The sequence below is a fragment of the Lathamus discolor genome, chromosome 21 (genome assembly GCF_037157495.1).
Source record: "Lathamus discolor isolate bLatDis1 chromosome 21, bLatDis1.hap1, whole genome shotgun sequence".
Taxonomy (NCBI): domain Eukaryota; kingdom Metazoa; phylum Chordata; class Aves; order Psittaciformes; family Psittacidae; genus Lathamus; species Lathamus discolor.
In genome coordinates, this window is record NC_088904.1 from 4,214,562 (window position 1) to 4,228,220 (window position 13,659).

The 13,659-nt window shown below is 61.5% G+C and overlaps 1 protein-coding gene across 2 annotated transcripts; it reads right to left on the reverse strand.

Annotated features, from left to right (window-relative positions):
• Window positions 1–7,899: 7,899 nt before the first annotated feature.
• IL12RB1 (interleukin 12 receptor subunit beta 1) lies at window positions 7,900–12,642 on the reverse strand. Of its 2 annotated transcripts, none has more exons than XM_065699577.1 (15): window positions 12,267–12,642; window positions 11,925–12,039; window positions 11,634–11,803; window positions 11,410–11,561; window positions 10,856–10,892; window positions 10,609–10,719; window positions 10,454–10,536; window positions 10,159–10,384; window positions 9,909–10,079; window positions 9,710–9,811; window positions 9,470–9,616; window positions 9,312–9,379; window positions 9,010–9,152; window positions 8,835–8,916; window positions 7,900–8,743 (listed from the first exon to the last, which is right to left on the reverse strand). In XM_065699577.1, exons 1-15 carry the CDS (start codon window positions 12,301–12,303, stop codon window positions 8,351–8,353), a joined length of 2,037 nt encoding a protein of 678 aa, XP_065555649.1. In that variant the 5' UTR covers window positions 12,304–12,642; the 3' UTR covers window positions 7,900–8,350. The 2 variants fall into 2 exon arrangements, with proteins under 2 accessions (XP_065555649.1, XP_065555648.1); XM_065699576.1 differs by having other exon boundaries at window positions 9,010–9,106; window positions 9,236–9,379; window positions 12,267–12,638.
• Window positions 12,643–13,659: the final 1,017 nt, after the last annotated feature.

Here is a 13,659-nt window from a genome sequence, read left to right on the forward strand (position 1 = left end):
GCAGCCTCGCAGGGAGTTCGGTTGCATCCCTGTCCGGGGCGACCATGCGATGCTGCTCCGCCTCGTGCCTCTTCTGCAGGACATCAAAGAGGGACAGGAACCGCAGCTTCCCCCCACCCCGGAGGGGGGGGAAACGGCCTCCAAGGGGACCCTGTGACCGGCTCCCAGCTCCAACCTGCACCCAGCACAACGGAGCCTTTCTGTGCTGAGCGGCGGCGGTGCCAGGGGCTGTGTCAGACCCTGATCACCCGCCCCGGCCGCACAAGGGGATGCTTAATCCCAAGGGCCAGAGCGGGAGCACCTTTCTGGGAAACGCGCGTCATGCCAGGGCCAGCCCAGGGAACCCAACGCCATCGGGCACCGCTCCCGGGCCCCAGGGGAGCGGAATCTTCGCAGCAGGAACGTTTGCAAACGCTTCCAGGGTTTTCTGGTCAGGGCAGGCAGCAGGCGGGGGGCACAGACCCGTCTGGGTCCCCTGCCAGCAAAGGGCCGTGCTGAATCCCACAGGGGCTAAAAATACCTCGTCTGGATGCTGGGAGTAGGGATGAGGCGCAGACCCCCCCCCCCAAAGCGGGCGGTGCTTTTCCAACCCTCCAACCTCTGCTGTTTGTCCTCCCCGGCTCCAAAGTCCTTATTGATCAGCGCCGGTTTTATTCCTGTTCGTTGGCACAGGGTTTGGGGCTCGCCAGGGTTTGCTGAGCCGGGACGGCCCCATGCCACGGGCAGCGCTGCTGGGCAGGAGCCGCGTTAAGCAAGTACAGTGCAGGAGTATTTATAGCTCTTGGCCTCGAGCATCGGAAAATGCTTCCCAGACCACCCAGCAAAACCTGCTCCTCGCAAGGGGCACGGAAACATCATCCCCCCCCCCGGCTCCTCCCTCTTTTCCTCTTTGCCCTTGGGTACCAAAGCTGTGGGACCCCTCTGCTGTGGGAATTGGGGTGCTAGGACACCTCTTGCTGCCCCCCATGGCTCTGCAGGGCACTGGGACCTTCACCCCCCAAGCTCCCGGCTCTGCAGGGCACTGAGACCTTCACCCCCCAGCTCCCGGCTCTGCAGCCCCTTCCTGCAGCATCCTTCGGGGGGGGGGGATTTGCTCTTTCCCCCCTCAGCTCTCCCCATCCTGGAGGATGCTTGGTCCCCGCACGGTGGCCACGGCCTCTGCTCAAGGCTGTTGTCCCCCGGTGCGGGGTCAGGGCAGGGGCCAGCAGCGGGGAGGCTGACACGTGAAGCTCGCGGCCAGCGCGGCAGGGACAGAATGTGCCGGCGCCAGCACAGCCTTGCGAGGACCGGGGATTAGGTGCGAGGCTGCTGCCGCCTGGCCCAGGCACCCATCCAGCTCCCAAAACAAGCTCTGCCTTCCCCCATCCCAGCTGGGATGAGCGCTGCAGGGTGCCGCGCACCCCAAAACCTGCCTCGGGAACAGCAGGGGCTGGTCTGTTCGCACGGGGGGTGCTTGGTGATGAATCCCCTTGGATTTTGACACAAGGAGATGCCCCTGTGCTGGGGATGTGGTCAATGCACTGCCCGAATTCATCATCTTTGCAGTCGACGGGACGCTGGGTCCACACTGCTCGCACCCCAGGGAGCAGCCTTTTGGTGCTGGTGGGTGCTCAGGAGCATGGAGACCTCCTCATCCCCCCATTCTGGCTCTCTGAGCACCATAACGGGACACACACAGAGCCCCGGCAGCACCAGGCCTTGCTTTGGGTTTGATCCAACCTCCAAAAGTCGCGGGGTTGCGACCAGCACGTCCTGGCCCTGGCAGCATCTCCGGGGTCGCTCTTCACATGGCAGCAGCAGAACCGTGCCGGGCGCCAGCAGCAGCCGCGCACCCCGACGTGCCAGGGCGGCACCGCCGCATCCTCCTCCCGTGACTCAGCTCTGAGTGTGCCGGGGCCGCTCCCACCCATGGAAACCGCAGGCAAAGTCCTGCACCCCTGCGCCAGCTCCACAGGAATCACGGCTTTCCCCAGAGCGCTGGCCAGGCCGAGAGCCCGTCCGGATGCAGGGAAAACCAAAGAGAAACAAGGGGGGGGGGGGGGTATGGCAAAAGTGAGGCCCGGAGCAGCCGGATGGATGCTGCGTGGGCCGCATGTCCCGTATCTGGAAAGCATGGAGTCAGTGCGAGCGGGATCATGGTGCTCACCAAGACATCCCACAAGCCCTGCTGGTGACACCGGTGCCAGTGATGGGTTTGCTGCAGGCTGCCGGGAGCAAACCATCCCCTTTATTCCTTATTCTTTATTCATTCACCAGAGAAATGGCCAATGCCCCATCCCTGGCAGTGTTCAAGGCCAGGTTGGACACAGGGGCTTGGAGCAAGCTGCTCCAGTGGAAGGGGTCCCTGCCCGGGGCAGGGGTTGGAGCTGGAGGAGCTTTAAGGTCCTTTCCAACGGGAACCAGGCTGGGATTCTGGGATTCCCCGAATCAAACCCAACCCCTTGTTTTTCTGGGGCTGATGTCCCCATTCCCACTCCCTCGTCACCGCTCCCTCTGGCAATGGAAAATTTTGATGGCTTTCCCACTTTGTTTGGGAGCAAGGAAGGGGCCCGGCGCCGTGCACAAACATGTCTATGTATAAGCAGCAAGGACTGGGGTGGGGATGGGCCCGCTGGCGCCGGGTGCCAGCAGTGACCCTCCCCATGGAGCTGGGTGCGGGGACCCCAGCTCAGCGCCCTGGGCTCGGCCACCCGGAGCCATCCCCGCGGGACACAAATATTTTGGCTTTGTGCAAAAACAACAACATTAAAAGGAAAATATCCCCCCCCCCCCGAGTCAGCCGCCGGCAGCACGTGATGTGTTGGCACAAACAGCCCATGGGATGGATGGAGCTTGTCCAGCCGGGGTCCCGGCACGGCTCCCATGCCAGCACACAGCAACAGGGCCGGGATGTGCCGGTGACACGGCCGTGCCTGGGTTGTGGCACTGTAGGACTTTGCTCCCAGCGCCATTCCCCACCCAGGCTGTGTTTGCCATCACTCCTTGCTTCACAATGGGTATGGAAAGCCCCAGCCGGAGCCGGGTCTCCTGTTAGGGGATGCACCCCATGTCCTGGCCCCCACATCTCCCTGCAGCTGGAACCTTGCTGCTCCGGGTGCCGGTGGGGACACAGCAAGTCCCCTGCTAGAGGTTTGGAGCAGGGGGCATCACCCCGCTGCTCCCCATCCCCTTGGGCAGCTCCTGCGATGGGGTGAACCCCATGGCTCTGATCCCTGCTCCCATTCCCCAGTCTCCCAGGCTAACTGCTCTGATCTCTGATCCCTTTTCCTTTTCCTTCCCCTTCCCCACACCCTGCCCTGGAAGAAGCAGAACGTTTGAGCTGTTTGCAACAAAAAACCCTCCGGCCAGTTTGGGAAGAAGGTGGCTCCGAGCCAGCCTGCAGGGATGGCGATTATCCCCTCTCCCCATTTAGCATCCCCATTAGCCTGCCTGCACCCAATTACTTTTAAACGCGCAGGTTTATGTGGAGCAGGGAGAAGGCTTTTCCTGCTGAGCAGCTGTGCAAATGCCACCATATCTCGGCCCAGCGATGGAGGCAGCGATAACCCGGCTGGTTGGAGGTGGCTGCGGCGCAGCCGGATGATCCGGGGGGAGCCTGAGCTGGTTTGTTCCACTTCCCAACCGTTTTGCGTGTGAGGGAAGAGTCAATCTGCCTGCAAAAGGCTGGTAAACACGGGAAGAGCGGAGCTGGGAGCGAGAGGAGGGGGGGGATTGCTTTTGGTCCTGCATTTATTGCTCCAAAGCTCAGCTGAGCGCTTGCTCCAGGCTCAGCCCTTTCCCTGCACGCACAGATGCGGCTTTGCTGGGAACACCGGGAGTTGGGGGGGGGTTCTCCGGCGCTATCCTCAGCTCAACTCGGAGCTGGAGCAAAATATGTTTACGCTGCAAACCTCTGGCTGGCTCCGCTGCCAAGTGTGCGCCGATAAGGGCGCTGCGTCCTTCCCGTCCCGATCACCCGATAGCCAGGGAAGCGCAGGGAGGTGGAGCCCGGCGCCCGGCGCTTGCGATTGCTTTTATTGTTGTTATCATCATGATCGTTATTATTATTATTATTAATTTATTGTGGCTGTCGTTAAGCTTCGCTTGGAAACCAAATCCATGGAATGGCTGGAGCTTTGCTGCCCCAGGCTGCTGCCAAAGCCTGGAAAGCATCAGCCGTGCCAGGGGCTGCGCTGCCCCGAGAGCAGCCACCCGCGAGCGTTGAAGCTGCAGAAAGGAAACGTTTCCTGCTGTCACACGGGTGTTTCTTGCGTGGCAGAAGGAGAAAGGGGCTTCCCACGCAGTGTCCCGGTGGGATTTCGCATCCAGTGCGGCTCGGGAAGGGATGGGGCAGCTCCGAGCGCCTCTCAGTGCGGGCAGAAAGCCCATTAAGCCCTCGGTGTTGACGCTGCTCGCAGTCATTTTCCATGGCTGGGTTTGGAACCGGGTGAAGCTGTTGCAAGCAGCCGACAGGAGCAGGAAAGAGCCGGGGTGAGGGGCGGCCGCGGGCTGTTTGTGAAGTTAAACCGCGGCTGTTGTTGTTGTTGTGACACCGCAGGGTTGCAAAACCGGCGCTGAGTTACCCGTGACTCACAAGACAAGACGAGCCCAGCCGTGGCCGGCGGCCGCCCGTCCACCCGTGGTCCCTGCAGCCCCTTTCCTACCGCATGGGCACCACCACTGGGATGCGGGTGCCGGTGATGCCTGGGGGAGGCTTTTGGAGGGGGAAGCACCCCAAAAAGCTTTTCTTAGGGGGGAAAAGCAAAGCTTCCCCATCTGCACAGGGGTTGCTACCGTGAGGATCTGCCCCTGTGTGAGATGCAGAGCTTGAATTCCATTTAAAGAATTTAGCGTGTGTATATATATATATATATGTGTGTGTATATATATCCTAGGGATATTTTGCTTGCTCAGGGGTTTAAGGTTTATTTGCTTAGAGATCAAGTCAAAGCAGCTCCTGAATCGTCCCCCCAGCCCCTGGGAGCAGGTGGCATTGTATGGATGGTGGCAGTGGTGGCTTTTTGCCCTGTTCTCTGCCACGGATGGGCCGGGTTCAAACACCTCCCTGGCATAAGATCTCCTCCAGGATGGGGCTTGGAAGGGTGCTGGGTGCAGGGAAGGGGCTGTGATAAGGATGGATGGATGAGGGAAGGGGTTGTGAGGTTGCAATCTCTGTCACTGCCCATGCCCAAACCAGGCTGCTGCTCTGCGGGGCTGGTTCCCCAGGCTGGGAAACAGGTTAAACTCCTCCATCTGGGAGCAAATATGGGCCCAGACCTGCATGGACAGACCTCACCTTCCCTGGGGGCTCGGGCCCCAAAGGAGCTGATGTTTCTGGGGCTGGAGCAAACCCCTCTGGCTGTTTTATGCTTTACTTCTGGAGCTCTCCAAGCTCACATCCCCCAAAATCAGGGAGCCCCAGGCAAATCCTCAGGCTCCCAGCATCTTCCTGCCTGCCCCGTATGCTTTCTTAGCAGCATGGGATAAATCCACTCATGTTGTGTCCACAGTGCCCTTTGCTTTTGGGGATGTGTCGCTGGGACCCTATGGGAACAGGGAAGGAATAGGGGGAGGTTTTTCCCCTTTAGGGCAGGGATGCTCAGCACTCTTGGCAACCAGCACCTTCCCCCGTGGTGTTCAGGCAGCGCTGGCACAGGCAGGTGTAAACAGCCATACAGAAATAGTCGGGGTATCAGGCAATATCAAGAGGTGTTGCTGGGCATCGTCAGATGTCCTCCTCTAAAAATAAAAGGCAGTGGGTATTAAATCAGCTGCTGGTAAAGGTGTCGGGGTGGGGATGGCTGGGGCTGCTCAGCTCTGCTCACCCAGGAAGAGCCCCAAGCTTGGGGGGACCCCGTAGCTCGGGGTCCCTTTGGGACTGATGCTGATCCAGCTGCATTCCTGCCATCCCCCCATGCTGGGCTGAGCTTTATTTTCCTCCTTGCAGTGGCTTTTTGCTGCTTACACCAGAACTGCCTTAGGAGTCGCCCGTTGGGTGTAATGAGTAGCCCATTCTCAGGCTGTGGGTGGTAGCAGCTCCCGCCAGGCATAACCAATGCCCTGCGGGGTCGGATCCGGATGGAGGAGCAGGGAAGGTCACATCCTGGCTGTGAAAGCTGGCCCGGTGGCTGTCTCCTCATCATCGGACTCAGAGCAGCTCCCGGGGACTCATTTAACCTAATGAGAGAGTCCTGAGCCGCTCGTTGGCACTAATTGCCAAGGCTGCGTTAATTCGGCTTCCCCAGCACTGGCCAACTCGGGACACGTGTGGGAAAGGATGCACGGAGCTGTCGGTGGGGATGGGGCTGCCCCTGGAGGCATCAGGGGGGATGAGAGTGGCACCATGGGTGGGATGGGTCCCCGGAGGGTGACCCCATGGAGGGAAGGGGGGGGTTCTCCAGCCCCACCCCCCCCTCCCCGGGGTGTTTTCAATGCAGCAGCCGGGACTGGCTGTCCTGGCATGGGTTCATTCCATCGCGGCAATGATTAACTGATGGTGGTGCTGGCCCAGACCTGGGCAGTGTATTTACAGCTGCCACCCAACTGTGACCTCGGTGCCACTTCCTTCACCTCTTTGCCTCCCAAAAATGGGCTGTAAACAGGGGCCACAGCTGAAACCCGAGTACGTGCTCAGACGAAGCTGGCACCTGAATACTTCCTCCACGTGGCTGGCCTGATGGAGAGCCTGGCATTGCCCAAATTCCAGTAAAATCCCTAAATCTGATCTCTCCCATTGGGTTTTGGAGGCTGTGGGGATTGCTGGATCCCCGGCCCCCAGCCACTTCCCAGGGATTTGGAGTGCTGTGGAACAGGGATAGAAGCTGCCAGCCATAGGGGCCCATGGGGTGCTGAGTGGTGGGAAGGGAAGGGAAGGAAAAGAAGGGAAGGAAAACAAGGGAAGGGAAAGGAAAGGAAAGGAAGGGAAGGGAAGGAAAAGAAGGGAATGGAAAGGAAGGGAAAGAAGGGAAGGGAAGGAAAAGAAGGGAAGGGAAAGGAAGGGAAGGAAAAGAAGGGAAGGGAAGGAAAAGAAGGGAAGGGAAGGAAAAGAAGGGAAGGGAAAGGAACGGAAGGAAAAGAAGGGAAGGGAAAGAAGGGAAAGGAAGGGAAGGGAAGGGAAAGAAGGGAGGGGAAGGAAAAGAAGGGAAGGGAAAGGAAGGGAAGGAAAAGAAGGGAAGGGAAAGAAGGGAAGGGAAGGAAAAGAAGGGAAGGGAAGGAAAATAAGGGAAGGGAAGGGAAGGGAAGGGAAGGGAAGGGAAGGGAAGGGAAGGGAAGGGAAGGGAAGGGAAGGGAAGGGTGGGTTTGCTCTGCAGGGACGCGGGGCTGGTGCCACCTCGTGGCTCCCCCAGCAGCTGAGCGACTCTGGCCGCGAGGTGGGAATCCTGCGCGGCTGCCGCTGCCTGAGCCCCGCAGCCGTAGCAGCGCTGCCGTGAATCCCGGCCCACCGCAGCAGCCAGGCGGAACGCGGCCGGGGGCCGCCTGCCCGTGCTCCCTCCTCCGTTAGCTCCCGTGTGCCGGGGCTGGGAGCGTGATGGAGGGGAACCCCTCTCCAAACCCGCCTGCAGCAGCGAGGCTGCGGCGGGCGCCGGCGCTGCCTGGTCCCGGACTTCCCCCTGCTAACCCCATTGCGTTCTTCTCGTTAGGTTTTTGCACTCTCAGCAGGTAAAGAGACGCCTCCAGCCCTTGTGGCAGGGCAGACAGAACCACAAACCGCTCTTCACCTACAGCAGCATCTCCTGTTCGGTTCCACATGAGGCCCACGGCAGCAGCGTGGCCCCATATGAGGGTATAAGGGGTCCTGCCTTGTCCCCAGTCACTCGCAGTCTCATCCTGGCTGCATCCTTGCAGCTATGTGGATGGCTCTTGACTAAATGCATGCTGTAAACTGCGTGGGTCAGGCCAGGGGAGCCACATGAGCCCTGCTGCTTTGTGCATTTCTTTTATTTATGTTATTTTCCCATTTCTTCCTTACAGGTTTTAGTTCTTGCAAGTATAGAATCATAGAACAGCAGTAGATGGTGTTCAGTGCTGGGGCTGTTTGAGCCCCATCCTGCCGGGGTGATGCTGGTCCTGGCTGTGGCAGGAGGGCAGGAGGAAGCTCTGCCTCTTCTCCTGATCCTGCCAAAGAAACACCCTCATCCCAGGCTGGACTTTGCATCCACTTCCCTCCTTCTTTATCACCAATGACAGGCTGAGGCTGGGAGGTGCATGGCCAGATCCTGGCCCCATGCAGTGCTGCATCTGGAGGCGTCACCTTCACATCCTGAAAACCAGACACCCCCCCCCCCCCAAAGTGATGCTGTGACCATGAACCCATGGGGTGGGTGCTCAGCATCCCATGGGAAACCCCTCTGCCATCCATCCCTGGTGATGGTTATGGCACCGCCTTCTCCAGTGATGGGTCCCTGACGATGATGGGTTTGTCGGAGATGAGCAGGGCAATGGGGACCAGAGCCTGGCTGAGCTCCCCACTTCCCTCCTCTTCCTTCTCCTCCTCCTCGGATGGGTGGCCGGTGTAGCTGGTGCTGCCGGGCGCTGGGAATCCAGCCGGGCTCAGCACCTCCTGCCTGCGGTAGGCAAAGGGCAGCTCCTTCTCGCAGCCCAGCGGGCACCCGACCACCGGCTCCTCAGCCACGGGGCCAGGCTGTGGCTCGCTGGGCTCTGTGCTGCCATCAGGGCCCTCCTTGCTGGGGTTCAGCTCTGTCAGCAGCAGCTCAGCCGGGCTGAACCTCTCCGAGGGCTCCACAAAGCCTGGCCAGGGCAGGCCCTAAGGGTGGGATACGTTTGGAGTGGGAACGTCGCATACCAGGAGCCTGCTGGGCTGCAGGATCCAGCCTCTCCTGCACCTTGCATCTCACCTGGCTTGTTTCACTGGTGCAGAACTGGATGGCTTTGCTGCCCGCAGGCTTGGGCAGGGGTGGGAAGAGGAGGCGCCGAGCCCTGGGGAGGGGATGGTGGGTGGTGGGGTGGGTAAAGGGGGAGATGGGCAGGCAGGTGACCTGAGCGGGGTGGGGGTGAGGGTGCCACTGTCACCTCTTTTTGTTCAGCTGGTAGATGGCAGCCACGGCGGGGACACCGAGCGAGATGCCCAAGTACTTCAGGTTGGATTTCCACGCTGCTCCCTGGGCACCTGGAGGGGAGGACAGCGGGGTGGTGGCATTTCTGTCCCCAGCACCCTGCATGGGACACGGGAGCTGTTTCAGGATGAGGATGAGCACCCCACGGGGACTGGGGAGGGGATAGGGCCTCCAGTCATTACCCAGTGCCTTGGTCTGGAAGTGCCACCAAACACCACAGGTCCCTTTGCTCTCTGCTGTCACCTCCTGAACGCTCACCCTGTAGGCTGTGCCGGGCTGTAGGTGCCGGAGGGTGTAGTGTGATGCTGTGACGTCTGCTTCGCCGTCTGGGTGAGCAATGGTGAGCAGGGATAAGTGTGCAGGGTGCAGGCAGAGCCTCCTCCGGCCCCATGGGGCTGGGGGGGGGTCCCACTCACAGGTCACGTTGTCCCCCTCGGCTGCGTGGCAGATGAGGTACTTGGCCAACACCCCAGGACATGTGGCACGGGGGGACGGGCTCCACTGGAGGGTGATGGCAGCATCCTCGGCGCTGGCATTGATGCGGATGGGCACGGCCAGCGAGGCTGCACACGATGGTGGGAAGGGGGAGTGCAAATAAATGGGGGAGCACTTTGGGACCCCCCATTTTTATGGATGCTCTGTGTTCCCATACGTACTGTTGCTGGCATAGTGGTGCTGCAGGGCGAAGGTGGCCCAGCCCTGCACCGGGTCCCAGCCATGCACGGCGAGGCGGTGACAGGCCTGCACTTCCAGTGCTCCTGGGGCAGGAACCGGGAATGCCGGTTAAACCCTCACCAGGATCCAGCCCCAGGCACTGGGGATGGGGGCGGGGGGGGGCTCAGGACGCTCCCTTGCCTCTCTCCACATGGATGCTTTTGGCAGGAAAATCCCGTTTGACGCAGATGCCCGGTTTTGAGGCTCCTGGCAGCGGCTGCTGCTCGAAGCAGTAGAGAGAGCCGGGGCTCGGTGCTTCCCACCGCGCGGTCACGGTGCCACCGGTCACGCTGACATCCTTGAAGCCAAGGTCTGGGATGAAATGCAGGGTGTGAGGGAAAATCACTGCCTGGATGCTGCCGGGAGCTGGGTCCCTGTGCGGGGCCGGTACCTGGCCGCTGCTCTGCGGGCACACGGAGCTGCCGCGCTGGCCCTGGCCCGGCTGCATTGGCTGCAGTCAGCAGGATTTCGTACTCAGCCCCGGACAGGGTGAGGTTGTGCCTTGTCACATCCCTCCCAAGGACCACGGCATCCTCCTCGGGCAGCCTGGGGCAGCGACACGCCAGCATGTGGGCACGCAGGGTGTAGGTGACGTCCCCTTGCTCCTCTGGGGCTTGCTGTGGGAAGGAGATGGGATGAAATGGTGTGGGGACAGCCAGGAGGGACGGCAGGGGATGTCACCGTACCTGCCAGCTCAGCCTCAGCACCCGCTGCCCGTCTCTTCCCAGTTTTCCCAGCTGGTAGCTCAGCACCGGGCTCTCCAGGATTTCTGCAAGAGGAACCAGCCTGGTTGGGTTTGGGAGCCGTTGGGATCCCACCTGCCTCCTCTCCCCTTCCTCACCTGCAGGAATGAAGATGGAGCTGCTCCAGTCGCTCCAGTAGCTGCTCCAGTGGGGGAGCTTGTGCCGGAGCTGGACCTCGGAGGCGCCGTCCCCCCCCAGGGTGCAGGTCACTGGAGTGGGGTAACAGGGTGAAGGTGGGGGGTGTCCCCCTTCTCCTTCACACCCCCCCCCCAATTTTGGCCATTGTGGGGTGATGGGGGGGTGCAAGGAGAGCACAGGGCAGGTGCTTGTCCCTGCTAAACCGACCTGAATCATCTTTGTCTGTCGCTGTCTCACACATCACCTGCAGAGAGAACCAGGAATGGAGGCACCCAGTAAAACTGGGATGGTACCGGGATGTGAAATCAATGCTGCCCCGTGTCCCCTAAACATCCCAGGGGCATCCTAGCCAAACAGGATGCAGAGGATGTGGTGATTGAGGAGGGTCCTCTCAGCCAGGGCACCAGGCCTTCATCCCTATGAGCCTCCCAACAGCAGTCAACAAGGGCAGGGGATCCTCAGAGGGGGTTCGCTGGGGACAAGTGTCCAGATTTCATCTGTCGTCATCATTGGTATAAGCTGGGGTTTTGCTGTGTAATCCCCCATGGATCGCAGCCTGATCCTGTTACAGCAGCAGGATCCTGTGGCCGGGAGAGCTGATAACGCAGCGAAACAGATGGGACGTGGCCAGGTTTTGGGACACACACACACACACACAACAGTGGCATGACCGAGCCCCCACGCTCCCTGGGCTGCCTGAACTGCCACAGTGCTCTGGTTGTCCCATCGGTCTCCACCGGCTCTGGCAAACAGAGTTTTACCTGCGTCCAGCCGTGGGCTCCCACCTTCCGGAACCGAGCCTCGCGCTGCGGCGGCCGGCTCCCGCTGTGGCACAGTGGCCGCGGCACCCGCAGCTGGAGCCGGTTGCTGGTTTTGGTGAAGGGCATCCCCGTGGAGGGCGGATCTGGTTTGACTGCAAAGATGAGGTGGGCTCGTGGGCACCGGCACTGGCACCGGCGCCCAGCCCAGCCCCGCGGGTGCTTACCAGCCTTGTCGAAGTACAGTGTGCGGTTGGGGGTCCTGTGGATGTGGTCCCCACAGTGCGCCTCTACCCAGGCTGTGGTGTTGGTGAGGACGTAGACGTGGTGATGCTTCAGGGTGTACGTTGTCCTTGTGCCAGCCTGGAACCGCTGGCACCGCCTGGGCATTGTGTAGCTGGAGATGGAGTGGGCACAAGGTTGAGGCTGGATGGGTTTGGGATGTGGACGGCACACGTCCCCACGTGTCACTGTCAGGACACATCCTGTGGGCCCCCCGGGATGCGGTGGCCGCTCACCAGAGTGTCAGGACATAGGAGGTGTTGCCAGCGGGGCCGAGGGGTGGCCAGGAGCAGAGGAACCAGCGGAAGCCACATCGCTTCCAGCAGGAGAGGCCGGGGACCGCAGTGGTGCCTGCGGGAGAGGGCAGAGGCTGGAGGCTCCTGGATGCCAGCGGGTCGGGCAAGGCTGGGATGGAGCAGCAGCGTGGCCATTGCCTGCCCACCACGTTGCTCACCCAGCGATGATTCTCACCCAAGAAAACCCATTTCCAGCCTTCTGTGGCCATTATCACCCCTGAATCATTCATTGAAAGTCTTCTGCAGTTATCTCCCATCTCCCGGCGCCACAGCAGCACTTACCGCCCGCCACCAGTGCCGCCAGCAGCCACCCCAGCATCGGCCGCCTGGGCTGTCCCACTCCGGATCCAGGGCTCTGAAGCCCTTCCTGGCTCCCTGCTCCCCTGGCACCCAGTGGGTGCTCGCCACGGCTCAGCGGCAGCCCCAGCTCTCAGCGCGCACCCGGTATTTCCTCTTCTGGTAGCGGCTTTGCCAACGGGCGGCCGTTCGCAGGCAGGGTAGAGCGCGAGGCACGGCTGCAGCTCTCACTTTGACCAAAAGCAAAAGAGAAAGCACCCGAAATATCCCCTTTTTCTGCCGGCAGGACTCAGCCCACCCCTGCCCCGGCTGCACCGCGTGCCCTGGCTGCGCCACGTGCCCCTGCCTGGGAGAACCGCAAGGTAAGCAAAGAGGTCTTGGGGTTTTGGGGGGGGGGGGGGGGTGCTTTATTCTTTGCCATGTTGTTGATCCCCTGCCCTGAGTGGGTCTCGAGTGGCTGCTCCGAGGTTGGGCTGTTGGGTTTGCAGCAGTGTGAGTGAGCACCCACGCCAGCACCCGGCTCCTGTGCCCATCCCCGGCACAACTTGTCCCCTGCAGGCACAAACAAAGCCGCAGTGAGGAACATGGTGTCACTGGGACAACGCTGGCAGCCGCGTGATGGGACGGGTGACCCCGCGATGCTGGGGCCGGGTGGCACCGAGGGCCGTGCACAGAGTCCCCTTGTTTCCACAGAGAGTGTCCCCTTGTGTGGCTTTCGCTCAGGGCAGCCGTGGCCGGAGCATCCCTGCACCGGGACAGTGCTGCTGGGACCCCTCCATCGCACTGCAGCATCGGAGTGAGGGTACAGGAGGTCCCCTGGCACCTCCTGCCTCACTGGGTACCCAGGTGGGGGTACACGTCAAGCTGTGCCGTGCCAAACCACGCCATGCCAGCCTGTGCCATGCTGCAACACACAGCAGGACTGGGCTGGGCTGGGTGGGCCATGCCATGCTGTATGTAGCACGCCATGCCAGGCTGGGCCATGCAGGACCATGCCATGCCAGGATGGGCTGTGCTAGTGCTAGGCTGTAAGGACCGTGCTGTGCCATATGAGCCATACGATCAGGGCTGGACCGCACTGAGCCAGGGTGGCTTTCCTTGTGTCAGTCCCAGGCCATGCCATGCCGTGCTGAGCCAGGCAGCCTGTGCCAGCGCCGTGCCGTGCCCCGCTGTGCCGTGCCAGCCCCGTGCTGGGCTGGACCCCTCCAACAAGGCTGTGCCAGCCCCGGGCTCCCCCGTCCCGTGCTGCGCCAGCCCCATCTGCGCTGTCCTGTGCCGGGCCACGGCAGCCTCGGCCGCGCTGTGCCAGCCCCGGGCTCGGTGCTGATGCGCGTCCGGTGACGCGGCGGGGCCGCTGGGCGGCGCCCCGGGCGGAGCG

Excerpts from the sequence above, each read along its gene's own strand:
- IL12RB1 (XM_065699576.1), bottom strand. The coding sequence starts at position 12,303 with ATGCTGGGGTGGCTGCTGGCGGCACTGGTGGCGGGCG. Across the intron at positions 10,893-11,409 it reads GAGCCCACGGCTGGACGCAG|GTGATGTGTGAGACAGCGAC; the intron begins GTAAAACTCTGT and ends TTCTCTCTGCAG. Across the intron at positions 10,537-10,608 it reads CTCCATCTTCATTCCTGCAG|AAATCCTGGAGAGCCCGGTG; the intron begins GTGAGGAAGGGG and ends TTCCTCTTGCAG.